The sequence below is a fragment of the Dasypus novemcinctus genome, chromosome 16 (genome assembly GCF_030445035.2).
Source record: "Dasypus novemcinctus isolate mDasNov1 chromosome 16, mDasNov1.1.hap2, whole genome shotgun sequence".
In the NCBI taxonomy this organism is placed as follows: Eukaryota; Metazoa; Chordata; class Mammalia; order Cingulata; family Dasypodidae; genus Dasypus; species Dasypus novemcinctus.
In genome coordinates this window covers 41,876,924-41,903,783 of record NC_080688.1, presented here as the reverse complement: position 1 = coordinate 41,903,783, position 26,860 = coordinate 41,876,924, and the positions used below count along the sequence as shown (strand labels likewise).

The window sequence follows — 26,860 nt, the reverse complement described above, 5'->3', positions numbered from 1 at the left end:
TTTACTGACTCATCTTTTTAAATTTCATTTTTAAAATATAGCTTTCCTTTCTGACACCTAAATAATGTATTTTCCAATCTGATTGGATTATACTGAGCCTTATAAATTAATATTTTATTTCCATAAAGCAATAATGCTTTATGGAAAGTTGTATTTCTTAAAGCTTTTATATCCTATATTTTCTGTAAACAAAAATCCCACCTATTTCATGTACAAGTTTTCTATTCTGTTAGGCATCTCAATCATTTAATACCCATTTATTTTCCCAGTTCCTAAAGAGTCCATGCAAAGTTAATGTGACAGCAGATACATGTCTGTATTCCTATATATAATTTCCTTTTTTTCCCTCTCTCTGTCTGATAACACAATAAAAAAAGTGGGAATGCTAGGAATTGCTAAAAAGAAGATAAATGAATTGTCTCACTATGCATAGATACACTGAACTCACATCTCTCAAAGGAGAAAGAAGAAATTCAAATAGAAATAAGGGTCATAACATAGATAACAGATGTTTAAGGAATCAGAATGTTTGAACTCCAAGGTCGAGTTGCTTGCTCCACAGAATTTTGGACAATGTGGTAAAACAGGAAAACACTGAGGGCTAAATGTTAATCTAGGACACAGAGCACACATCTTAGACAAGTAAGTCTGGAGCTGCACTAAACAAAGATATGCTTGCTTGTTTCAAGTTAGAATCTTGCAATTAGTAAATCTATTTAAAACCTTTCACAAATAGTGATGAAAATGGAAGAATGACAGTAAACATTTTAGTAAAAGCATCTAGGAAAATTCTGAAAAAAAAAAAAGACTAAAAAACAATGTAAAGAATGTTTATGACTTTTTTTTAAAAGGCAAAAACTGAAAAAGAGGGAGGAAAAAAGACAACCCTGATGTTTAAAATAAAATGTTAAAATAACAGGGATAACAACAGACATTTTAGCTAGACAACAAGGGGATTTTCACATAGATAACCTGTCAGGTCAATAAAAACGTAAAAGACTAAGCTAATGTATTAAAAAAAATTTTTAAGATTTATTTTTTATTTATTTATCCCCTCCTTCATTGTTTGTGGTTGCTGTCTGCTCTTTGTGTCCATTTGCTATGTGCTCCTCTTCTCTTTAGGAGGCACCAGAGAACCGAACCCAGAACCTCCCATGCGTAGGCAGAAGCCCAATCGCTTGAGCCACATACGCTTCCCAAGTGTTAAATTTTTAAAGTGCCAAATGAGAGTGACAAATTGGAAGAAGTCAATAGGAAAGATGGAATGAAAACCTTAGATGCCAGTATAAAAACCTGCCCAATTTAACACAATTTTTCATTAATCCCAGAATGTAAAAAAGGGACATTATTAGCTGATAAAAAATCAGAGGTAAAAAAAAAAAAAAAACAGGAAAAATGATCATAATCAAAACTCTAGTCCTTAATAGTTAAAAGCAAATGTTGATTATAAAATTATGTATGAAGGGGATTTGGACTGTGATTTAATATTTATATGCCAAACATCATTGCTGACACATTTCCCAGCATAAATAAAGTCTACAACTTCTCTAAATTAAACAGTTCTTTGGAGTTTTGCATACATATGATACTGTGACTAATATATATTTCTTGTGACTAACTTGATAGGCAGTTCATTAGAAAGCAAAAGCAATGCAGTTCTAAATCAACTGAAGGAATTTGTGCTAATTTTCACAACTAAACAAAGAAAACTTCTCAATCAAATAACAAAAATACACAAACAAATGCAATTTCTTTGTATTAGTGTTATACTCATTATTGCATCCCAAATGGTAACTAAAAATTTCCATACAAAAGGACAATTCAACTCCACATTAAGATAGGGCCAAGGATTCTGAATTAGAGCCTCATAGAATATTAAAGTAGAGGGCAGGGGGATGAAAAAAATAACAATATTTTACTTTCATCTAGCATATACCACTAATATCGAGGGGCTCTGTTCTTGGGATGGAGGCAATTTAATTCCTTTCTTGAGCAAAGTAGATTTAGGATAGGAAGTAACTAGAAAATTTCAAAATATTTTGGAAATAAATTATATTTTATTATTTAAATCTTGCTTGGAAAAAGAAATAAATGGAGTTGCAAAGGGAAAGAAACACCAGGTTTGCTACCACCTGTTCTCATTAAGAAAGGCATTTTTGCACATTTACTCTTATAACCTTTTTTAAAAATGCTGTCCACCTATTCGTCCCTCAGGGAATAAACACAATATTAAAACAAAAACAAACAAACAAAACTATCTTATACTAACCTGAAGGAAAAACTAATCTAAGATCCAGATGTTTATGAAGGAGGAACAGACAGGGAAAGATCTTTATGGATAAAAGGGCAAGCTTTTTTACACTTATTTTTCAAAAAGGATATGCAATTAGAAGAAAGTGAGATAAGCATCTAATCAAGTCCTTACTTAAAACACAGAGAGAGACCCAGGGCTCAGGGCAACAATAGGCTGCCCACTCCCAAATAATCTATAATCAATTTAGGCACCAGTCTCATATTAGTAATTTTTAGATAAGGGCTTCACTGGAAAAAATGATTATGAGAATTTTTTTGTTAAAAATAAAACATTTCTGTTTTCATTCCTTTTCAATGCTCTCCCTTTCCAGGTCTCCTCATCCCAATCCAGAAACTCCTCTGCCCAGTTTATGTAATTTCCTTCTCCTTTAATGAAAATACACCATGTTGATCATAAGAATCTTACTAGATTTCCATTATTTTGTCTCAGCTCCTACATTAATCCAAACAATAAGGACCTTTAAAGCATTCATAAATAACCTGCTGCTCCTGGCACATAGCAGCCAAGTGCAGCAGTGTTAAGCAACAACAAATTTCATAGTTCAAGAGGCACAGTTAAGGAAAAAGGTTGCTCAGGAAATCACACTTATTTAGCACAAAGATCCTTAAAAATTGCATGAAATCAGTCAAGTAACTATAGAAACCAATTTCTTCAGCTCCATATCACACGTCTCACACCTCAATTGTCTTTATTATCATCTGCTGTCAGATCCTTAATCAGAAATGTGAACAGGCTTGATGATTTATTCAGCAGGGAAAAGAATCTGTAGGTCAAGTGAAAAATTTCACATACACCCATACACACACCACATCTTCAACCTTAGGTACTTTCATTTCATTCTGTTCCCAACAGCTCTGGGGGCAACTCCAGTGAGATCCAATATTAAGGCTCAATTAAAATAAGCTCCAATTAGTAGAGCTTTTTTCTCTGGGGCTAGAAAAGTCAGGAAATGGATATTGGGAAATGTAAAAAGTCAGCTACTGAGAGGAGGCTGCAGACATAAATGAACTTATTTGTTGATTTCTACAGTTGCTATGCAGAGGCCTCTGGGAGTAAAAGCTTAACCAGTCTAAGCTATAAACTAAAACCCCTGCAGCTAAACATGAACTGTGTGAAACAAGGGCTCCATTCCAGAACAGAAAACTGCTGGGCCCAGAAAATTAAAAGCCAGAGGCGTTTTCCATTTAAAACTAAATCCCAGTACCGCCTCCCAGCCAAAGAATTATAAGCAGTATCAGATTTACAAAACGAACAATTACCCTGGAAAAATGTAGCCTATTGTACAACCCCAGATGCTAAATCTCAAAAGTTTCTCCCTCTTTTTTTTAATCCCACATTATTATCCTACCAAGTGGACCGCTGTAATTTATAAAGGGCCATTTCTAGACAGGCCTAAGCCTTGAAAATAAATTTTAAAAAGAAAGCACATAACTCATTGACCTCATTTGAAGTACTGCCCTTGCCTTCAGCAGTTCCTGTCCTTCCCCAAGGCTTCTGCAAATGGTAGGCAACAACAAAATAAACCCTGACCTAATTGCCAAGAGAGAGCTGCCAACCTTCCTTCGAACACAAAGACAAGCATGGTAACTTGAAAGTCTTACCTCTTTGGCTTTCTGCTTTAATCTCAGCTGTTCTGGATCTTCTTTATTGGAACGACTCTATCAAAGGGAAAGAAAATTTTAATAGAAATTACTAGCATCTAAACACCATAGTTGCCATTAAATATTTAATAAATGACAATTTTCACTTGTGATTGAAAATCTTAGCTCCAGGGAAAAATGCCTCACTCCAGTCCTGCCACTCTGCCTCTCCCCCACCTCTTCATCATCTGGGCTGGCTGCAGCAGCCCTAGCCTGGAGGAAGCTTACACTGAAATGATGCTAACAATGTCAGTCAGTCCAGTTGAGGCACGATGTTGTTCTTGTTGGAACACTAAAAACTAAAAAATCAGATGGTACAGATGAAGGAAAAGAAGAAGAATTGTTGGCTCAAGTGGAATGAAAACTATCAACACTGGCTGATCTTCAGATCTTCAGGTGAAACCATTTTGGAAAAACATGGTATTTAGGAATATTAAAATCAACAAGGCCTAACCTTGAACTAAAGCTCTCTCTTTAAAGGTGTAATTAAAATATATATATATATAAGTAAGAAATCCATCCCAATGTTTTCATTTGAGTCTTGTATAGATCTTTGGTTCCCAGATAGCATTTAATTGGATGCTGTGCACAAATATTCAATAAACATTTATTAAATGCCACTTTCCATACCAATCCAGTTTAGCACTCCAGAAATGAAGAGTTTTACAGGAATCATATAAAAGAGCTACCTTCTATATGTACTGCTGTGATGGAAAAAAGGTGGGACTCTATTTCTGACACCATTAACATTTGCTCACTGATACAATATGGTGGGGATAGGTATATCCTTTTTCTCATCCAAACAAAGTTATCTAACACCTTATAAATCTGATTATTATTATAAAATGCAACATTAGTTAAGCTAAAAATGACTAACAAAACAAAAGCTAAAAGTATTTTCCTATTTACTATGTTTATCTGATACATTTACTGATGTCAGTACTTTTGTTCAAGGTGAACACCATTTAGACTGAGGAGTGGCTTCTAATTTTAAACACCTTATTTAAAGCTTATATGAAACTCTACTCAGAGCTTCATTTTAGTTTCCAATCTACTAAAACAACTCTATTTCAGACCAAAGACAAACCCCTTTGTTATTCCATCTATATTATTAGCAGAAAGTAGGTGTATGCATTTATATATAAATGTGTCTTTGTGACTACATTTGTATGCATGTGTGCATAATTTTTTGCCTCAGTTCAAAATGGGCTCGTTTGGGTATCAAATCTGTCAGTCAACAAATGTTTATTGGTGGCGGACTTGGCCCAGTGGTTAGGGTGTCTGTCTACCACATGGGAGGTCCGCGGTTCAAACCCTGGGCCTCCTTGACCTGTGTGCAGCTGGCCCATGCGCAGTGCTGATGCGTGCAAGGAGTGCCATGCCATGCAGGGGTGTCCCCCACGTAGGGGAGCCCCACGCGCAAGGAGTGCGCCCCATAAAGAGAGCTGCCCAGTGCGAAACAAAGTGCAGCCTGCCCAAGAATGGCGCCGCTTACATGGAGAGCTGACACAACAAGATGACACAACAAAAAGAAACACAGATTCCCGTGCCGCTGACAACAACAGAAGCGGACAAAGAACACACAGCAAATAGACAGAGAGAACAGACAACCGGGGTGGGGGGAAAAGGGAGAGAAATAAATTAATTAATTAATTTAAAAAAATTCTAGCAGTCAATCCAATCACTGCTATGAAAAAAACAAACAAATGTTTATTGATCATCCATAGTAAAGAATGGTAAAACTTGCTGATATTGATACATGCTATAAGAAAATAAAAATAAGATAATGTAATAGAAAAAAGAGAACGGAGTATGGGGTACTACTTTAGCTAGGATAGGGAAGACTTCCGTGAGCAGAGATGTATAAGCAGAGATCTGAATGACAAGAAGAAGCCATGCAAAGATCTATGTGGAAAATATTCTATGAAGGTGGCATATCCATTGCCAAAGTCTTAATATTTAGGAACATGCCTGGCATAAGTGAGGTAAGAAAGAACACCAATATGGTTGGAGAATAGTGAAGAGTTGAAGGAGATTAGGATGGATATCATGTGTTGCCCTGCAAGCGACACGAAGTTGGGGTTTTACTCTAGTTATAAGAACAAGCGATTGGAAGGTCTGGAGCAGAGGAGTAAAGTGACACTGATGCAACACTTTCAAAAGATCACTCTGGCTGTTTTGTAGGGAGAACTGTAGATATCCAAGATTGCAGGCATGCAGAGCAAGTAATAGACTGTTAAAAAACAATTATTGTGAATAAAAGACTGGGAAAAAGATGAAAGTGGCTTGGACTAGGGCAGGGGTTCTTAACAAATGGTCCATGTGCTTGAACTGAAACTCAAAAAATCATTCTTGTAGGGACATGTTGGTACAGGTGTGATTGATTTATTAAATAATACACAGTATAGTGCAGACTTAGTAAGGGATCCATGGTTTTCACCTGACTGGCAAAGGGGCCCATGGAACAAAAAAGGTTAAGAATCCCCGGACTAGAGTCAAAACAGAGATGATAAAATATACTTTGGATGTAGAGTCAACCAGATTTATTGATAGACTAGACATAAGGAATGGGATTCTTTGAAGATTTATTTATTTATTTCTCTCCTCCACCCCCGCTCCCATTGTCTGCTCTCTGTGTCCATTCACTGTGTGTTCTTCTGTGTCCACTTGCATTCTCATCTGGCGGCACCAGGAATCTGTGTCTCTTTTTTGTGTGTCATCTTGCTGCGTCAGTTCTCTGTGCATGCGATGCCACTCCTGGGCAGGCTACGCTTTCATGCGGAGCGGCTCTCCTTATGAGGGGCACTCCCTTATGCAGGGGGGCACCCCTACACGGGGGACACCCCTGCATGGCAGGACACTCCTTGCACACAGTAGCACTGTGCATGGGCCAGCTCACCACACATGTCAGGAGGCCCTGGGTTTGAACCCTGGACCTCCCATATGGTAGGCAGACACTCTGTCAGTTGAGCCACATCCGCGTCCCAGGAATGAGATTCTGGACAAGCACTGAAAGTATGGTAATTCTAACTTTCTGAGATGGTAAAGACCCAAGGAAGAGTAGATTCAGGAGAAGGGAACTCAATGCTCAGTTTTAGATACCTAATTATGAGACCAATATCCTAAGGTGGGACACAAGCTTGACTCACACAAAGAACAGAAAGGTCAGCATGACTGGAGTAGAATGAGTGAAGAAGGGAGTGCTATGAGATGAGCTCAGAGAAGGAGGTAGGTGTCAGATCACATAAGGCCTTTTAAATGTGGTAAGAAGCTTGGATTTTTTAAGTGTAATGGAAAGCCACTGAAGGATTTTAAGCAATAGAGACACATGTGAAAACATTCTGACTATGATAAGAAGAATGGATTGTAAGAGGAAAAGATCAGTTAAGAGGTATTATAATAGTCTGAGTAAAAGACAACTTATACCAGAGTAGTAATGGTAATGGTGATGGAGAAAAGATAGACATATTTTTGGAAGTAGACTAGGAAATGAACTGGATGTGGTATAAGAGAAGGGAAAGAGGAATTAAAGATGACTAGGTTTTTTGGCTTGAACATGTGGATAAATGATAGTGTCACTTACTGAGTTAAAGAACCCATAAGAGTACAAGGCATTTTGAAAGGAGAGTAGTATTAGGAATCCTTTTGGATACATTAAATTTGAGATGCCTATTGGCCAACCACAGGTAATTAGCTATGAATCCAGAGTTCCAGTATGTGGGCTGAGTTGGAAATACAAATTTAAGAGGGAATGCAGACAGAGAAAGCAGCCTAGGACTGACACCTATGATACTCCAACCTTTTTAAGTATGGTATTAAAGGGGAAAAAGGCAAATGAAACAGTGAGCAAGTTAGTATATTATTTCCAATAATAACTAAATGAGTATTTAATAGTTTATCACCTTATTTACTACAAGGTAATTGGAAATAAAATACCAACAAACCACCTCATTACAGTGACTGTTTGTGTGCTTATAATACTTGAGGGCTCAAGGAAGAGCATTCTTCCATCCCATCTGTCTTCTCTTTCCAATGCAGAGGAGGAGTGAGCAGGGAGGTTGAGAACTTGAGGCAGTGTGAAGCTGCACAGAGACAAGGCTACAGTTGGAGAATCACACAATGTGCTGCCATCCCAGCAGCCAAGGATGTGGTGCCCTACATCCTTGATTGGGTTGGGGCACGTGAAGATGTAGGCCAGTGGTGAAAAATAAAGAGTGACAAAGAGCAGGGAAGAGGCTGAACTCCCGGGTCCTACGAGTCTTCTTGCTGGCGCGGCTCTACTGGTCCCCGCCGATGGATGCAATCCGCAACTTCTGCGCGAAACCGCGGTCCCTGGCGGTCACCCTAGATAGCGAGACGGGGTGGCTGCAGCTAGCACTGAGTGGAGAAGAAACTGCGAAGAAGCCATAGAAAGAAAACCAGTGACCCATGATAATTTAATTGCTACTCCTGGCCCCATAATCCAGCAGTTGGGAAAAAATGATGCCGAGTATACAAATTCACCTTTGGCACCTACATTCTGTACCCCTGGATTGAAAATTCCTTCTACAAAGGACAGCACAGCTTTGGTAAATTTCCATAAAACTGAAAATTCAAATCATTCTCCTAATGACTGGGAAACACTACTACTTCCAGACTCTGAACTAGTCTGTTTCATACCTTAGACTAATGCAACTCAGACATTTCTTGAGGGTATCCACAAATTGTCCATTATCAAAAATAAATAGTTCATCAAATGATTTGGAAATGAAAGATTGTACTTCACTAGTTTTAAATTCAGAGGAATGCTTTGAAAATCTTGTGGATCCCTCCTCTCCTAAGATTTCTTCTTATGAGAATCTGCTAAGAACACCTACACCACCAGAAGTAACTATAATTTCAGAAGATATTCTCCAGATTTTGTCAAGATACAATTCAAACCTAGCTACTCAAGTAGCAGTGAAAGCAGCAAAGTCTTTTTTACTAAATATGAAGGACAGAACATTAAAGATGTTTGCAACAAAGAAAACTGGTAAAAGAGGTTTCGGGGATTGAACCCAGGATCTCATATGTGGGAAGCAGGCACTCAACCACTGAGCTACACTCACTCCTGCCTTAGTTTTTGATATAGAATGTGTGATTCCTGTATCTCAGCCTTCCAAATTACTAAGTTTGATGGTATCATTGGGAACTTATTCCCAACTATTTTATAAATATTAAATATATATAGCAACAGTGTTATCAGTTTTATGGGTGGCTTTTAATTATATTTAATTGATTTTTAAAATTTTCTGTTTGCTGAAATCCTAGTGGTTACACCTACTATAGAAACTCAATAAAATGAGCTGAAAGCAAAAAAAAAAAAAAAAAACAGTAGGGAAGTTTCACCAAGTCATGGGACAATGGGCATAGTGGCCAATACATGGGAAATAAAACAAGGGTAGGAAGGTAGATAATAGCAGTAGCAGACAAAGGAATTGGTTAGCATGGTTGGTTGGAAGATTAGTTTAATTGATCAAATAAATAAATTGATTGAGAACATAAGTAAATATATCAAGGATAATGGGAGCCAAATTTCTAAGTATTGGAGAAAGTATTTATAAACATGGAAGGGTTAAGGCTAGAAAGAATCCTGAGGTGTTGGATTGGAATTAGAAGTGTTAATATGAACTGAAGGTGTTATAATACAGACATACAGAAATAATAACAGATGTTTATGAGTATATATATGTGTGTGTGTGTGTATATATACACAGAAACACACATACATTTCCTAGACATGCCTGCTGACAGTCTGCACACAATGACAATCCAGTAGCAATGAACATCTTGTATGCTCTGATCTTGGTTTCTGAATAGTATCCTCAACTAAAAAAAACCAGGGTTCCTTAGAGAAATGGCTGATTCCATAGCTGAAGCAGGAAAAGTAAAAGCTGAGCCTGGGATATATGTGACATGCTGAGAGACAGAGACAAAAAGTGCCAGCTGGAAGGGTCTGCCATTCAGGAGCACTTTGAGCATCAAAATAAATAACAATAATAATGAATTATAACCTGCTGAATAGAATAGAAATCCATGAGCTCATACTAATATGAATGAATGAATGAGGGAGGAAAAAAAGCTCTTCTATATAGTAAAGTGCTAAAATGGTAGAAGAGATGATGGAAATAAAGAATTACCATTTGGCAACCATCCTAGAGGTGGCAGATTCAGATAAGAATCATCAGTGGATCAAAGGGTCATATATAAAGGTTTGATGAAGAAGGGATATTGGTATAATATCCTGGAATACATTCCTAAAAAAACTAATTGATTACAAAAAAAGAAAATGACAAATTTAAAATGGAAAGAACTGGTAGTTACCAATATGACCAAGTGATCACCTACCTTTGTATTATAAGTCTTTTGAAATGATATCCTGAGAAAAATTCAGCTTCATTTCTGAGTACTCCTGTCATGAATGCATGACCAAAATAACCATGAGAAATATCAGATGATATCAGATGAACCCAGACTGAGGGTCACCTACTGAGCCTACACTCTCGGAAATATCAAGAACATGAAATACAGAGAAAGAATGAGAAACTGTGAATGAAAGATTCTGTAAAGAGATGACAACTAAATGAAACACATATTTCTGAATGGGAAAATGGACCAAAAAGGAAAAAGAGCCATAGTTGAGACAACTGGCAAAAACTATCTTTGTTTTTGAAAATATATACTAGAATGTTTAGGAGTGATGGGATATCATGTCTGAAGCTTATTTTCAAAAGGTTCAAAAAAATACTATTTAGTGGTAGAGGTAGTGGTAGAGGATACGAATATATTAAAAACCTCTGAATTGAAAAAAAGAAAAGAAGATTAATGATAATGGGTGCATGTATATGTATTAGCATGTACAGAGAGAGTGAGGGAAAGGGTGGTGATTGAGTAAATGCAGCAAAATGTTAAAAATGGGGAATCTGGGAAAACAGGATTAGCATTCTTGGTACAGTTCTGACAACTTTTCTGCAAGTCTGAAATCATTTCAAAACAAATTTAATTAAAAAGTAAAACAGTTGGGACATGACTAGGAATAAATTCTCTAAAAGTAGAGGTTACCATGAACAATAGAAATTAAAACTATAGGTGTTTAAAACAAAAAGTAAGACTCTAATGCCCAAGAGTTTAAAAAGATTTATAGCAACAACCCCAGGTCTGAGAAGAACTGTGGAGCTACAAAACACAAACTACTGGAATTAACTTTCACCCTATCACTAACAATCCAGAAAAATGTTTAAAGGGTAAAGGGAAATAAACAAAAAAAACCCTCATTTATTCTGTTTTACTCTCTATCTCTAACCTTGTCCATCCTATATTTTGTTCCATAAAATCTGAATTACTCCTAATTTTACCCATAACTTTGTCCATTTTTCAAATTTTCCTCTCTCAACTTCAATTTGGCACATATCAAATTATATCCCTAAAAAGAGTCTAAAATTTCAGAAAACATTTTTACCTGGTGGTAGGTACAATGTCAGACACAGAGGAAACTGATTGAGGAGACAAAAGACATGGCTCATTAAACTAAATTAACTAAACTGAATGCCACTGAACCACACCATCCTGGATACAGTAATTTCATTTTAAGAAATCCTCCAGAGAAAACTGAATTCCTAATAAAACCAAGAAGGCAACTGACAATAAAGTCAATTCTGACCTTATTTGCCAGGCCATGTTCATTCATAAGTCACAAAGGTCCTTACCTTAGCTGCTTTAAGTAACATTTCTCTTTCTTCTAAATCCTTTCTCTGCTTCTCCAATTGATCCAGCTTTTCAAGAAATTTCAGCTGTGACCTGGCATCACTAGATGGGATGTAATTTTCACTTGCCTAGAAAAAAAGAGAAAGTCTTATGATGATCCTGATTAACACAATAGGTCTTGAGATAATATTTTTGTTTTGGTTAAATAAGCTTGACCCAAAAAAATGGAACTGTAATCATCACTAAAATTTGGGAGGTGTGCTTTTAAAGCGCCTTCCCAGTAAGATTGGGGGGGGCGGGTACGGGGTGCGTTGGCAGTAAGAAATTAAGGCAAACAGATCTTAACAATAGAAGAGAAAGCAAGAATGTACCATCTACCTATAATCTAAATCTTTTTAGTTAAGTTATTTTCCATCTCAACAGGCTTTAAATATGAATAATTAAATCTTAGGCCTCTGAAAGACAAAAAGCAAGAAACAATTACCTCACTGAAAAATATATTAATACCAAGGATGGAAATTATCAGACTGGTTTCCATTAGTGGATTGGTCTAACCCTAAAAAGTAAACAACTATCAAAATAAAAATGCAAAATAATGTGCCAAATGTTAAAATCCTGAGACCCTATTTTGATAATTTCCTTACGCTGTGAATTTTGGTAGAAATGTTTTCCAAAAAATTAAGCATATAATTTATTTATATATAAAAGCCATAACAGAGAGGTATAATTATTTGTCTTAATTATACTATTAGATGATAAAATTCAAATTGTTCCATTTATTCCAATATTTTAGAATATAAAAACATTTTTCCAATCCAAATATTTTCTAATTCTCTTCATCTGTTGTATCACCTCTCTTTCCTCTCTATGTATGTATGTTTGGGGGAAATGGAAGAGTGATCAATATTTAAGGCTTCCTGCCATCTTAATTCAGACATCAGAGGTATAGGAGAGAGACTTTATAGTAAAGAAATTGAACATTTTTAAACATATAGCACACCAGTCAGTGCCCGGTTCAGATATCCTGGGTAAAATACCACTTCCATCTTTGTTTTATCCCCTACTTACAGCTAATTCAATTAACTGGGACAGAGAGATTTTATATGCCCAAAATTCTTTTTAAATTAAATTTTTATTGTTGGTATTTAACTAGATCAAAAGAGCATTATGTAGTTTAATGGACAAGGACTTATTAGTGCTACCTATTTTAGTACATGTTTAATAAATACAAAGAAGAATTCCCAAATGCTTTTTAAAGTTAAACATTATAAGATAGACTATAGAATAAATTACAGGCCACCCAAAGGTATAAACATAATAACCAGTGGTTCCTTAAATACTACATCTTTACCATTTTTGTGTTCAGACACTGGAGATAATTTACTAACAGGATTTAATTTTTAAAAGACTAAATTTAAAGGGGGCACAGCATTACCAAATTTTAACTCAATCTCATTTCATACTGACATTACTTCTCTTTCAGAAACAACTGTCTCTGACAATGTATTCTTTATTCTTCCAGAGAGCATTAAACAAATGAGTGCCTATGCTATTCCTACTAAGTCTCTATATGTTATCTGAAAAGCATTGTGATTATACTAACAGCCATTGATTATACACTTTGTATAGGTATACTTCAATAAAACTGCTTAATAAATAAATAATTGTGCAAGAACTGCCAGAAATAGCAGCTATTAGGTTGGTGCAAAAGGAATTGAGGTTTCAGACTGTGAATTTTAAATCATTATAACTAGGCTCAAACACATCTTTATTAATCAAAATAGGAACCATTACAATCAACACATTGTTTCCAATGAGAAATAAGTTTGCTTATTCCTGCAGAGTAAAAATCCATGCTTTGGGATTCAACAAACTCTTGGAAAGCATTTTCTGCATGCTGCTGGTTGTAGAGGCGTTTTTCCTGCAAAAAAGTTGTCAAGATGCTTGAAGAGGTGGGAGTCGGTTGGTGAGAGGTCAGGTGAATATGTCAGATGTGGCAAAATTTTGTAGCCCAATTCATTCAACTTTTGAAGCGCTGGCTGTACAGCATGTGATCGGGCATTGTCATAGAGAAGAATTGGGCCCCTTCTGTTGACCAGTGCCGGCTGCAGGCATTGTAGTTCTTGGTGTCTCTCATTGACTTGCTGAGCATAATTTTCAGATGTAATAGTTTCGCTGGGATTCAGAAAGCTGTAGCGGCAGCAGACCACCAAACAGTGACCATGATCTTATTTTGGTGCAACTTTGGCTTTGGGAAGTGCTTTGGAGCTTCTTCTCAGTCCAACCACTGAGCTTGTCGTCATCAGTTGTTTTATAAAATCCACTTTTCACCACATGTCACAATCCAGTCGAGAAATGGTTCGTTTTTCGTTTTTGTTGCATAGAATAAGAGAAAATGACACTTCACAACGACAATTTTTTTCCTTTTTGGTCCACTCACAAGGCACCCACTTATCAAGCTTTTTCATCTTTCCAACTTGCTTCAAATGCTGAACAACCACAGAATGGTCAACGTTGAGTTCTTCGGCAACTTCTCCTGTAGTTTAAGAGGATCCGCTTTGATGATTGTTCAGTTGGTTGTTGTCAATTGCTGATGGCCAGCCACTATGCTCCTCATCTCCAAGGCTCTCTTCTCCTTTGCAAAACTTCTTGAACCACCACTGCATTGTAGGTTTGTTAGCAGTTCCTGGGCCAAATGTGTTCTTGATGTTCTGAGTTGTCTCTGCTGCTTTGTAACCCGTTTTGAACTCAAAAAATCGCTCGAATATGCTTTTTGTCTAACATGAATTCCACAGTCTAAAATAAATATAGAATAAATAGCAAGTAATAAGTCATTAGCAAAAAAATATAAAGCGAGAAATGCACATTAAAATGATGTATAACATAATCGCATTTATTTAAGTATATATTACAGTATCAAACAGCAACTTTCAAAAATGCAAAACCGCAATTACTTTTGCACCAACCTAATAAGTATAACAGAGGAAGCACAGAGATTGAGGTGAAGAATTTTGTCTGTTTTTTAAAAATTGTTATTGTTGAAATAATGAAAATTCTCTAATAATGATTGAACTGATGAATGACAACGTGATTATACCAAATACCACTGACTGCACACTTTGGATGAATTGTATGCTTTACTAATAGGCATTGATGAAATAGATTTGTTTAAAAAAAAAAGATTTCAGGAAATAACTTCAGAGGGAGATAGATTCTGTAAATGAATACTTGAAAGTATTCATACTTGAAAGCATTTAATATGGATACTATTATGTTGCACATATGATATCACAATAAAAAATTTTAAAACCCAGAAAAAAACAAAAAAAAAAAACAGTAACCCCAACCAGTATCACCTTCCTTCCTATCAACCAGCTGGCCTAACTAACTGAAGCCTACATGCACCAACAGAGTAAAGTTTTGGAATGTTAGGGCTACTATATATAACATGTTCTAGCACTAAAACTATAAAAACCCAGAACAAATGGTATCAGCACTCATAGAATGAATCCCATCTAAAGAAAGCATGACAGCACCAGTGAACTGGAAAAATGAAACTTATTCATGGGCACTGGCATGCAGAGGACTATAATATATCTTCCATTGCAAAACAGGAAGCAATAATATCAAAAGCTCTGGATCAATGTCAGTTGCTGCTTTTCTACTTAAATTTCACTTTAGGAGCTGTGATTAAAGAATTAAAGAATTATACTGACCAGGGGAAAGATTATCAAAAATAGGGGAATGGATGTGACTCAAGCAGTTACACTCCCACCTCCCACATAGGAGGTCCCAGGTTTGGGCCCCAGTGCTTCCTAAAAAAATTAAAATGCACAAGCAGCAAAACAAATGAAAAAACCAACTCAGGGAAGGTGATATGGCTCCGGGGTTGAGCGCCGGCTCAACATATGAGGTCCCAGGTTCAATTCCCATTAAAAAAAAAAAGAAAGAAAAATAGATGGATGTCAAGAGTGGAATGAGATGGAGGGATTTTGCTCTTAACAATAGTAGCTCACTTTTACGAAATTTATGGAGAATTTCCCTCACTGCACAGATAAAAAGAAATCCAATCCGGGATGAAATGAAATATAGGACAACATAACTGCCTTTTTATGTGTGTAAATTCATATAGTGGCACTTATTATGGAATGACTGTGGGAAATGTTGGAAACGGTAAAATCAAACAGGATAGGCAGTGAGCAAGGCAGAAGGTAAAGAAGGAGCTTGCCTTAAGCTAAGTTACTTAGATCTTCCACCAGGTGGGTTAGATATGCATTTTTCCTAAGGCAACTAAATCTTTGGAACATATGCTATTGATAAATAATAAAAGAAAGCCACCTGAAGGCTGGACACAACAGAACTTTTAATGGCCCTCAAAATATTAAATATTACCTGGAAAATTCTTTTCCATATTAAATTGTATATGGGATATTTGAAGAAAAACTCCTACAATCAATAAAGATGTACTAATATCTCTCTGAAACAATAATGGAATTAAGGCAGGGGGTTTCCAGCTTTGAAAAATTATAAGATTCTTTGAAAAGGTACAATAAAAAGCCAAAAAGATGACTTTAATCCCTCCCTCCCCCAAAAAAACAGTAACACAGGGGAAGAAAGTTCAACATTAATGAATTTTTGTAAGCAAGAATTTCAGTTAGCTTCTGCTAGTACTCAATCTAAAACTAATAAGAATGAAAGTATATGATGGGAAAATAGTCCTCTATGACTGAAGAAATACTGATATTGCATGTCAGCAAAAATCGTGGAGGACTATGACTCCACAGAAACTAAAATTTAAGCAGAGCCAAACCCCTGATATTAATGCTTGTTCTTTTGAACCTTATTCTTGAAAATTTTGAAACTTACCTAATAATACCTATTGCTTAAGAGTTACCTCCTAAAAACCTCCTTGTTACTCAAATGTAGCCTCTCTTTTTAAGCCAAATTCAGCAAATAAACTCACTAACTTCCCCCCAGTGTAAGACATGATTCACAGGATAAGTCTCCTTGGCACTGAGGGATTATTCCCAAGCACCAACCAGCAATGTATTTGGAAACAGAACTTGACCAAAAGGGAGAAAAATTAAACACATAAGAACTTTTATGGCTTAGAGATTTCAAAGTGAGTCAGGGGGTCATTCCAGAGGTTATGCTTATACACGTCTCAGGTGGCTCTCACTAACTGCCACAGAAAACAAAGCCTCAAACAGGGGTGCTCCTAAGGACTCTAGAGACTTCTGAATACTACAGGCAAGGCACACAACCCCATAAAATCAGCACACCATTGGTGGGCCTTACCTTGGAATACATGATAACCTATATCCCCAATGTAATAGAGTTGGGCTCATTTATAGTTTCCCTATACATGATTCTACCCCTTTTATTTGAACCTATAATCAGGACTATACCCGTTAAATATATGTTCCAAAGACTTAAATCTTCAGTCTGTTCACATGCCAGTTGAGCCTTGAATCTCAGCAGAGTTGCAGACAACACCTACTCTCCAGTTCACTGGACTTGCCCAGGACAACTAACTGATGATGGACAACCCCCTCCCCGAATCGACAACTGTGAGCAAAACAATTCCTTCCATCTGTCCCATAAGATCTAAACCTCCTCTCCTCTGAAGCAGACAGGCATCACCATCCCAAAATCCTCAAGACTGCGGAATGAAAAAACATAAGAGAATGCAACCATGGACCAAAGTAGACTTATTTTTGTAGCAACAGAAGAACTTGTAACATTGATATAAACATAATGGTTACCAGTGGTTCTGAGGAGAGGGGGAGGGAAGAAGAGGTGGAACACAGGGCATTTTAAAGGCATTGGAATTATTCTGCATGATTTTGTAATGACAGATACAGAACATTATACATTTTCTCAAAACCTATAAAATTGTACAGTACAAAGTATAAACCATAACATAAACTACTGACCATGGTTAATTGCAATGCTTCAATATTTGTTTATCGAATGTAACAAATGTACCACACTCATGAAGATGAATATATTAATAGTGGAAAATGTGAGAGGGGCAGATGGTGAGGCACATGGGAATTCTCCTGTAGTTTCAATGTAACTTTTTTGTAATCTAAAACTTATTTAAAAATAAAGTAAAAAACAAACAAACAAAAGAAAAAACATTAAGCAGAAACTGTCAGAATCAAGGTTGGCTCCACAAACAGCCAAAGGTTTGCGGCAACCAAGTCATTTTGTCAAGGAAAAGACAACCTAAACGTGGAAACGCTAAAGAAATCTCTGCCAAATGAAAGAAAAAAAGGAAAAAGAAATCTCTGCCAGATCACACACAGACTGACTCCTAAGAAATAGAACAGAGACTTCAATAGCGACACACTGCAAGGAATACAGTCTTGGGGGTAAAAATAGTTTGGAAAACTAAATAGACAAACACAGCCCTCAACAATCAGCAACAGCAAACTGGAGAAATGAGGGATTCTGATTTCCAGAGTTAGCAAATTATAATATTCCAAATGCCCAATTTCCAACAACAACTACAAAATTACAAGGCATACAAAGAAACAGGAATGGATGGCCCATTCACAGGAAAAAAATTAATTGATAGAAGCCATCCCTGAGGAAGCCCAGACATGGACTTATTAGACAAGACTTTAAATCACATATGGGCCAAGAGCTAAAGGTAACCACGGACAAAGAACTAAAGTAAACCAGGAAAATGATGTAGGAACAAACAAGAATATCAATAAAGTGATAGAAATCATAAAAAGGAACCAAATAGAAACCCCAGGGTGGAAAATTAGAAAAACTGAAAGGAAAAATTCACTAGAGGTATTCAAAAACAGATTTGAGCAGACGGAAGAAAGAATCAACTGAAATTATCCAGTCTGAGGAACAGAAAGAAAAAAGAATGAAGTGAACAGGGAAGCAGATATGGCTCAAGAAGCTGGGCACCCACCTACCACAGGAGAGATCATGGGTTCAGTTCCTGGTGCCTCCTAAAGAAGATGAGCAAGACACCAATCTGATGCAATGAGCTGATGCAACAAGATGACACAATGTAGAGACAGCAAGGAAACACAATTAGAGACATAACAAGCAGGGAACAGAGGTGGCCCAAATGAGTGGGTGCCTCCCTCACACACAGAAGATCCTGAGTTTTCGGTTTCCAGTGCCTCCTATAAATAAGAACAGATAGCAAGTGCAAACAATGGGGGGAGGGGAGGGAAGAAATAAATAAGTCTTTAAAAAAAAAGAAATAAATAGAGCCTAAGAGATCTGTGGTACACCACCTAACACATCAACATACCAAAAGGTCCCAAATTTGGTGAAAGATGTAACTCTAACACTCAAGAAGCTCCACAAACCCCAAGTAGGATATAAGCAAAGAGATCCAGACTGACGCAAACCAAACTGCTGAAAGTCAAAGATAGAGAGAATCTTGAAAGAAGAAAGAAGTGGACTCATCGTGTACAATAACAAATGTATAAGTGGTACAACTGTATATGATCAGAAAGATACAAACTTTAGATCCAAAGACACAAATAAATTGAAAGTGAAAGGATGGAAAAAGATATTCCATGAAAATTGTAAACAAAAGAAAGCTGGAGTGGCTAATTAATATCAGACAAGATAAACTTTAAGTCAAAAAGAGACAAACAAGGACATAACATATTGATAAAGGGGTCAATTCACCAAGGCAACATAACAATTATAAACATATATGCACTAAAAAAGGAGTCCCACAATACATAAAGCAAACATTGACAGAATTGATAGGGGAAATAAACAGCTCTTCAATAGTAGCTGGAGAAGACGCCCCATGTTCAATAATACAACATCTAGACAAAATATCAATAAGGAAATAGAGGAGCTGAACAACAATATAAACCAAGTAGACCTAATAGACATACATGAATGTTCCACTCAAAAAATAGCAGAATACACATTTTTACCAAATGTACATGAAATATTCTCCAGAATAGACCATATGTGAAGCTACAGAACAAGTTCACAATAGATTTTAAAAGACTAAAATCATTCAGAGTATCTTCTCAGGCCACAGTGCAATAAATGTACAAGCCAACAAGGAAAGGAAAACTGGAAAACTCACAAATTTGTGGAAATTAAATAATATACTCTTAAGCAACCAATGGATCAAGGGAAATTAGAAAATACTTAGAGATGCAGTGAACACAGTGCTCAGAAGGAAATTAATAGCTGTAAATACCTACATTAAAAAAGAGGAATGATCTTAAGTCAATAACATAACTTTATACATTAAGGAACTAGAAAAAGAAGAGCTAATAAAAAACAAATCCAGGGGAAAGAAGGAAATAATAAAGATTTGAGCAGAGATAAACAAAATAGAGAATAGAAAAACAAGAGAAAATCAGAAGCAGCAAAAGTTGTTCTATGAAAAGGTGAACAAAATTGCCAAACTTTTAGCTAGGCTGACAAAGAAAAAAAGAGAAAAGACTCAAAATAGTAAATTCTGAAATGAAAGAAGGGACATTACTACCAACCTTACAGAAATAAAAAGAATTATAAGAGCAAAATATGAACAATTATAGGTTAAAAAATTATCTAAGTGAAATGGAAAAACTCAGAAAAACAAACAAAAAGAAACACTGATTTTCCCCCATAGTTCTTCTGTTGATTGAATATTTTTAGTTCAGTTCAGCAAATTCCAGAGAGAGTTATACAAATGAGGACCTTAGCAATTAAATATTGTTCTTCTAACATTCTAAATGAAGCAGAAAGGAGAGAAAAAAGAACAATTCCTCCAGGGAACTTACCAATGGTGTGGGAACTAATATTAACCTGGATTCCTTTTAACCTTTAACTCGGACACTATGAAAAGAGCCATTTGTACACACTCAAAACCTAGTAAGTTTACCCATACACCATCTAACTCAACATTTAGCTGCCAACATTTCTTAAAATAGGAGAAAAAGGTTATCATCTTTTGTCTCTCATCACCCAATCAATTTGCCTTCCTCCAAAACTAAAATTCAAATACATTAAGTGCCTTCATCTTGATAATGGTAAGTCATTTGGTTCACATCACTAGGGGCAAAACAGGCTATTCCTGCACTTTGTTTTTCATAAAAGCATCCAATTACAATAATGAATGGCATTAGTATTAACACTCAATGCAAGAATTTAATTTATTAATAGGAACAGGAATGCTGAAGTAATATAAGTAACCAACATTCCATTCTCACACATCCTCTTTCCCAATCAAAAGCTTAAGGAGGAGAATCTTGAGCTGGAACAAATGCATATTTCACTTTATACTGACAATGAAGATTTGGATACCATATTAAAATGTTATTTTGTCAGGTGAGCAAATCTAATTATGGGAAATTGGGGACAAGACTCTGATTTTCTACAGAAATATAAGTCTTAATCATTTCCTTTAAAAGATATATTTAGAAGGTAAATCCATGCCAAAAAACTACCTTTAACACCACAAAGAAGAGAGACAGGAATTTGCACTTTTTAATGATTTCCTTTACCTTGTAAGTTGTCATTCGATGTTGAGCAATTGTAGTCAGCTTTTCGAGAAGGCCTCGTAATCGCTCCTGTGTTGCATGGGAGATCAAGTTCACAGCATCAGAGTTAAGTTCCGTAATGTCATGCTTTTTACCTGTGGAAGCAGAGAAAATCCATTACATGTTTTAGTAGTGGCTGATAATTGAAATAATTAGCACAGCAGGTATTCTGTTCCCCCTGGAAGTCATACCCATTATGAATAAGGGTTTGGAGATTATGATTTTCCTGGTAAAGTCAAAACTTCAAAGATCTTAGACACTGAATTAATAAAACCTAGCCTGAAGCCTCAGAAAATATAGACATTGTTTCACTTAGCCTCTAGAATCATTCTCCTTGCAAGGTCATTTATAGGACAAAGTTAATAAGAACACAAATCAAGTCTAGTGTTCAGGGAGGAAAACGGTAACTGCAGAAATTAGTGCCTGTATTCTGTTAATTTTAGTAATTAAAAAACAGAAAATTATATTTCACTGTGTTGGACACTGTTAACAATTTATGACATTTATTTCAATGAATTCAGATTGTGAGTCTCTGTTAATGCTGTGTTTTCTAAGATATTCCTATATTCCATTTTCAGTCATGTTTATTTTACACCATTTCATATTCTGATAAAATGACTGGGAATCAAAAAAATTGAAATGGGTTCAAAACCTCACCATTTCATCTACCCATCTGAGCATTTTCTCTTTCATTGCATCTCCTCTCCATAAGTAAACCAAACTTCTTTCCTTCCTAATGCTAACCAGGAAGAAAGTTTCAGGAAAACAATTTGAAGCACATACCCAAAGGCAGAAGCTCACTTATAAATCAGTCCTACCAGTATTAAAATAGTATTTCTGGGGCAGAACAAAACTACTTGTAGCAAGAGACTTAAATCTAAAGATATAGGTAATTAATATGGGAGGTCCGCGGTTCAAACCCCGGGCCTCCTCGACCCGTGTGGAGCTGGCCATGCGCAGTGCTGATGCGCGCAAGGAGTGCTGTGCCACGCAAGGGTGTCCCCCGCGTGGGGGAGCCCCACGCACAAGGAGTGCGCCCGTGAGGAAAGCCGCCCAGCGTGAAAAGAAAGTGCAGCCTGCCCAGGAATGGCGCCGCCCACACTTCCTGTGCCGCTGACGACAACAGAAGCGGACAAAGAAACAAAAGCAGACAAAGAAACAAGACGCAACAAATAGACACCAAGAACAGACAACCAGGGGAGGGGGGGGACATTAAATAAATAAATAAATCTTTAAAAAAAAAAAAAAAGATATAGGTAATTAGGTAGTCAATATGCTTTTACTATATGCACACACACAGAAGTTTTAAAAATTTATTGCTTGATTTTCCAATCTGATTAATCAGAAACATATTTTTGTATTCTTATAAAACATTATAATTAAAAGTCAACGATTCTTAATTGCCTGATATGACATTATTATAAAACAAATTTTAAACTTATATCAAAATGCAGTCTGTAGTAAACCATATAGGGAAAAAATGATGTAAAATTATCCCCCTTCTCCTAAATCAAGTCTTCAAAATATAGTTCATTACTTTGGAGCAATACTGAATTCATTTCCAATTTCAGATTTACATGGGAAAAAGCATCACAAAATCAAATCTACTTTACTAAACACTGAAAATAAACAAATTAGTGAGGGCCTTCTGAAGAAGCACCAGGAAAATTTCAAAACAATCCAATGACTAAAATTAAAATTTAACACAGGGAAAGTAGGGGATGCTAAACTATCTTATTTTTTTTTTTTTTTTCATTTTTTTTTTTTAAGATTTATTTTTATTTATTTAATTCCCCTCCCCTCCCCCCGGTTGTCTGTTTTCTGTGTTTTTTTGCTGCGCCTTGTTTCTTTGTCCGCTTCTGTGTCGTCAGCGGCACGGGAAGTGTGGGTGGCGCCATTCCTCGGCAGGCTGCTCCCTCCTTCATGCTGGGCGGCTCTCCTTATGGGTGCACTCCTTGCGCGTGGGGCTCCCCTACGCGGGGGACACCCCTGTGTAGCACGGCACTCCTTGCGCGCATCAGCACTGCGCATGGGCCAGCACCACACGGGTCAAGGAGGCCCAGGGCTTGAACCACGGACCTCCCATGTGGTAGACGGATGCCCTAACCACTGGGCCAAAATCCGATTCCCAACTATTTTAAGCTTAAGTGAAAGAACATAGGCATTTAAAAATATTAAGTTTGGGGGGAGTAAAACTTTGAAAATAATATATGTGTTTATTAAATAGGTTATTCATGCTATGGAAAAAATCCGTATTTCTAAAATATTAGAAATAAGTGCTGGGATCCACAAATACTTCAGGGCTTAGTGAATAACCAAATGGTCTAATTTCTCCACTAAATGGGTAATAAAACACATTTAAAGTTACAAAGTTAAATACTGTAAAAAAAAATAAATCCATTTTTAAATAAAATATTCTTTAACGAAGTCAACATAACTGATTAAGGCAATCTAGTTGGTGTTTGTCGGCTTACGTGATTTTACTGAATGCATGTACAATTTAACTTAGGTAATTAGGAAAAAGAAAGGGAAAAAAAGCAAGAACACTGGCATGTTTAAACTCCTAACATTATTCAAGAAGAAAATATTTTTCCCAAAAAAATTCTTTCAGTAAATGACTAAGGAATGGCCTTAGTCCTGATCTATTCTATAAAAATGGGATTTTACTATAAATTGAAAACATTCCTACAAATACATAACTCCATTCACTACTTTCATTCTGTGGTTTCAAAAAAAAACCTTAGCGATTCAGAAGTAACAATTGTTACAGCTTTCCATAACATTAAATAACAAGTTTGTGCTTCATCATTAAGAAATAAAAATATATGTAGTTGCCCTCAGAATTCTCCAAGATTAAAGGTCAGCAACCTATGGCCAACAGTCTCATTCATTTGTTTACATACTGGCTATGGCTGCATTTGCACTCTAACAACAGAGTTGAATAGTTGGGACAGATACATAGCTTGCAAAGTGGCAAAAATTACCTGACCCTTTGCAGAAAAAGTTGGTTGATCCCTGTCTAATGATCAAAAATGCTCTTTTAATGCTTTCCTATCATATAAGCAAGATTTAAATCAAGCTAGAAATAAAATTTGGAAGTGGTAGGGGGCAAGACTTTATAAAATAAGTATCTACTTCTACTCTACCAAAGCTCCAGATAATTATACGTATATAAGAAGTTTAAATACCAGTAAATTTCCCAAGCCATGGTAGGAAGGAATAATACTTAGGCTTGCTCCAAAATTAAGGAACTGACTCCTGTACTGTATAAAATACATATCCAAAGGAAGAAGTGAGGAAGCAAGGCTAAAGGGAGGGAAGAAGGCTGAACAAAACATAAACGAATGAAAAATAAGTATTTTACAATCAGCTTTCCTGAATTACTATCCTTTTGGACTACTTATAAATGCTAGTTATTTCATAATGAAAAATAATATGTACCAACATCAGATTTAATAGACCTCTATTTAAAGATGAAAAAAGTGGTTAAAAAAAAACACACCATTATGCTAAGTAAAGGAGACCAAACACAAGTACCACAAATTATAGGATTCCATTTATATAAAATGTAAACATAAATCAATTTACAAAGATGGAATTAGATTAGTGGTTATGTAGGTCAGAGAAAGGATACAGAGATTGAGAAGTAACTGCTAAGAGGTGTGGAGTTTTTCTTTTTGGAGTAATGAAATTATTGCAAAATTTTTTGTCATGGTGAATGCACAACACAGTGATTATATTAAAAGCCACTGACTGCACGCTTTGGATGGATTGTATCATATGTGCATATATCTCAATAAAACTGCTTTTATAAAAAAGTTGCAATTTGCATAGCATATAATAGGTCTTCACATGCTTACAGACTCATTTTGAAGTAGACTGGAAATATCCAACAGTAATAAACTTCGCAGTCCTTAAATACACAATGAATACATCAAAACTCAGAAAATTTGGCATTCAAAATAAAAGTTAAAGGTTCTTACTCAAGTGTACTAAAACTCACTAAGGGGTACTGCCCCCCTAAAATGTGACACGGGTGAAAAAGAAAAGCTGGCCTCAGTAAGTACCAGGGTCAAGACACACAAAAAAGGGATAATGCACGACCAAAATATCTGTCCAGTATATCTCTTCTTTCAGTTAATCTGTGGAGATTGCAGTCTTTCACCTTACTGGAAATTTTGTATTGAGCAACAACTACAAAAAAGCTGTTTAGCTCCAGAATAATATTGGTATGCGCTCTTCCATTTTCTTCCATACTCTGCAAAAAACCAACATCTATTCCCGGACCGAGAGAATACCCTAATATTCTAACTTGGTTTTTTTTTTTTAAAGATTTATTTATTTATTTAATTTCCGCCCCTCCCCTGGTTGTCTGTTCTTGGTGTCTATTTGCTGCGTCTTGCTTCTTTGTCCGCTTCTGTTGTCGTCAGCGTCACTGGAAGTGTGGGCGGCGCCATTCCTGGGCAGGCTGCTCTTTCTTTTCACGCTGGGCGGCTTTCCTCACGGGCGCACTCCTTGTGCGTGGGGCTCCCCCACGCGGGGGACACCCTTGCGTGGCACGGCACTCCTTGCGCGCATCAGCGCTGCGCATGGCCAGCTCCACACGGATCAAGGAGGCCCGGGGTTTGAACCGCGGACCTCCCATATGGTAGACAGACGCCCTAACCACTGGGCCAAAGTCCGTTTCCCTAACTTGGTTTTTTTAAGGCAAGGATGCTTTAAATTTCAGGGATAGGATAAAGAATACCAAATATTATTGATTGTACAATTTGGATGAAATGTATGCTTTATTAGAAAAAATAAAAAAGGACCTTAGTCTCAGGGGTAGTTTCTATATTTCATAAACTCACACATGTAGCAATAAATATCCATTTATGTATATTAACATGTGTAAAAGCCAAACAAGGGAGGAATGGGACAGAAAAAAACCATAATGTGCCAAAGGTATCCACATAAAAACATCTAATCTGCTATTAAGAAATACAAATAATCAACTTTTATTAACTTTCTAAACCAGAAACCATGTATTATACAACTTACGTTAAATTTTTAAAAAAATAAAATATTTCTTTGAATAATAGCCATGAAATCCTGATTATCCCCATAGCCTTATTTAAGCCTTAAATTAAGAGAATAACCAGTCTAGGCAGTCTCTTTTGATAACATATTCCCTAGAGCAAATACTCTTATCATATCAGTCATCATAACTGTGCACTTACCAATGTCTAAAATTCTCTTTTGTAGAGCTCCAATGAAAAGAAATGGTTCATCTCTACATGAGCGAACGAGCGTGCCAACCAATTCAGAGTTTGTTGCTAAGATGTGGGCATTTTCTTCATGAAGATTGACCCCTGCCATGGAAGTCACATCATTGATGTCATCTTCATCTCTAATAGAAAAAAAAAAGTTATAGGTTTTTGTGCATGTGTGTGTGCGTGTATGTGCGGTGAGTGGAGGAAGAGAGGAAGAAAGAGAATGAGTGATTTAAGACAGCATAAGTGTCACAGAAACTCTCCTTATAACGACAGGACATTGTTTTACTCAGTCATCTAAACACGGAGAATTGAAGAATGACTATCTTTCTCCTCATAAGCTTTTAAATATAATTGGTGTCTCCAATCACTAGTGCACACTTAATATTGGAAGGATGA

General features: G+C 36.4%; 1 protein-coding gene across 3 annotated transcripts in view; it reads right to left on the bottom strand.

Moving 5' to 3' along the window:
* Positions 1-26,860, bottom strand: part of TAF4B (TATA-box binding protein associated factor 4b) — a 173,604-nt gene that overhangs the window by 68,311 nt on the left and 78,433 nt on the right. For 2 of the 3 annotated variants that reach the window (XM_004465145.4, XM_004465146.4), the window contains 4 exons: positions 26,429-26,598; positions 21,174-21,304; positions 11,679-11,804; positions 3,916-3,972 (listed from right to left, as the gene is read on the bottom strand). In XM_004465145.4, coding sequence (XP_004465202.1) covers positions 3,916-3,972; positions 11,679-11,804; positions 21,174-21,304; positions 26,429-26,598 — 484 coding nt within the window. Of the gene's footprint in view, positions 1-3,915; positions 3,973-11,678; positions 14,473-21,173; positions 21,305-26,428; positions 26,599-26,860 lie in introns of all 3 variants that reach the window. The other variant, XR_011645958.1, reaches the window with a different exon arrangement.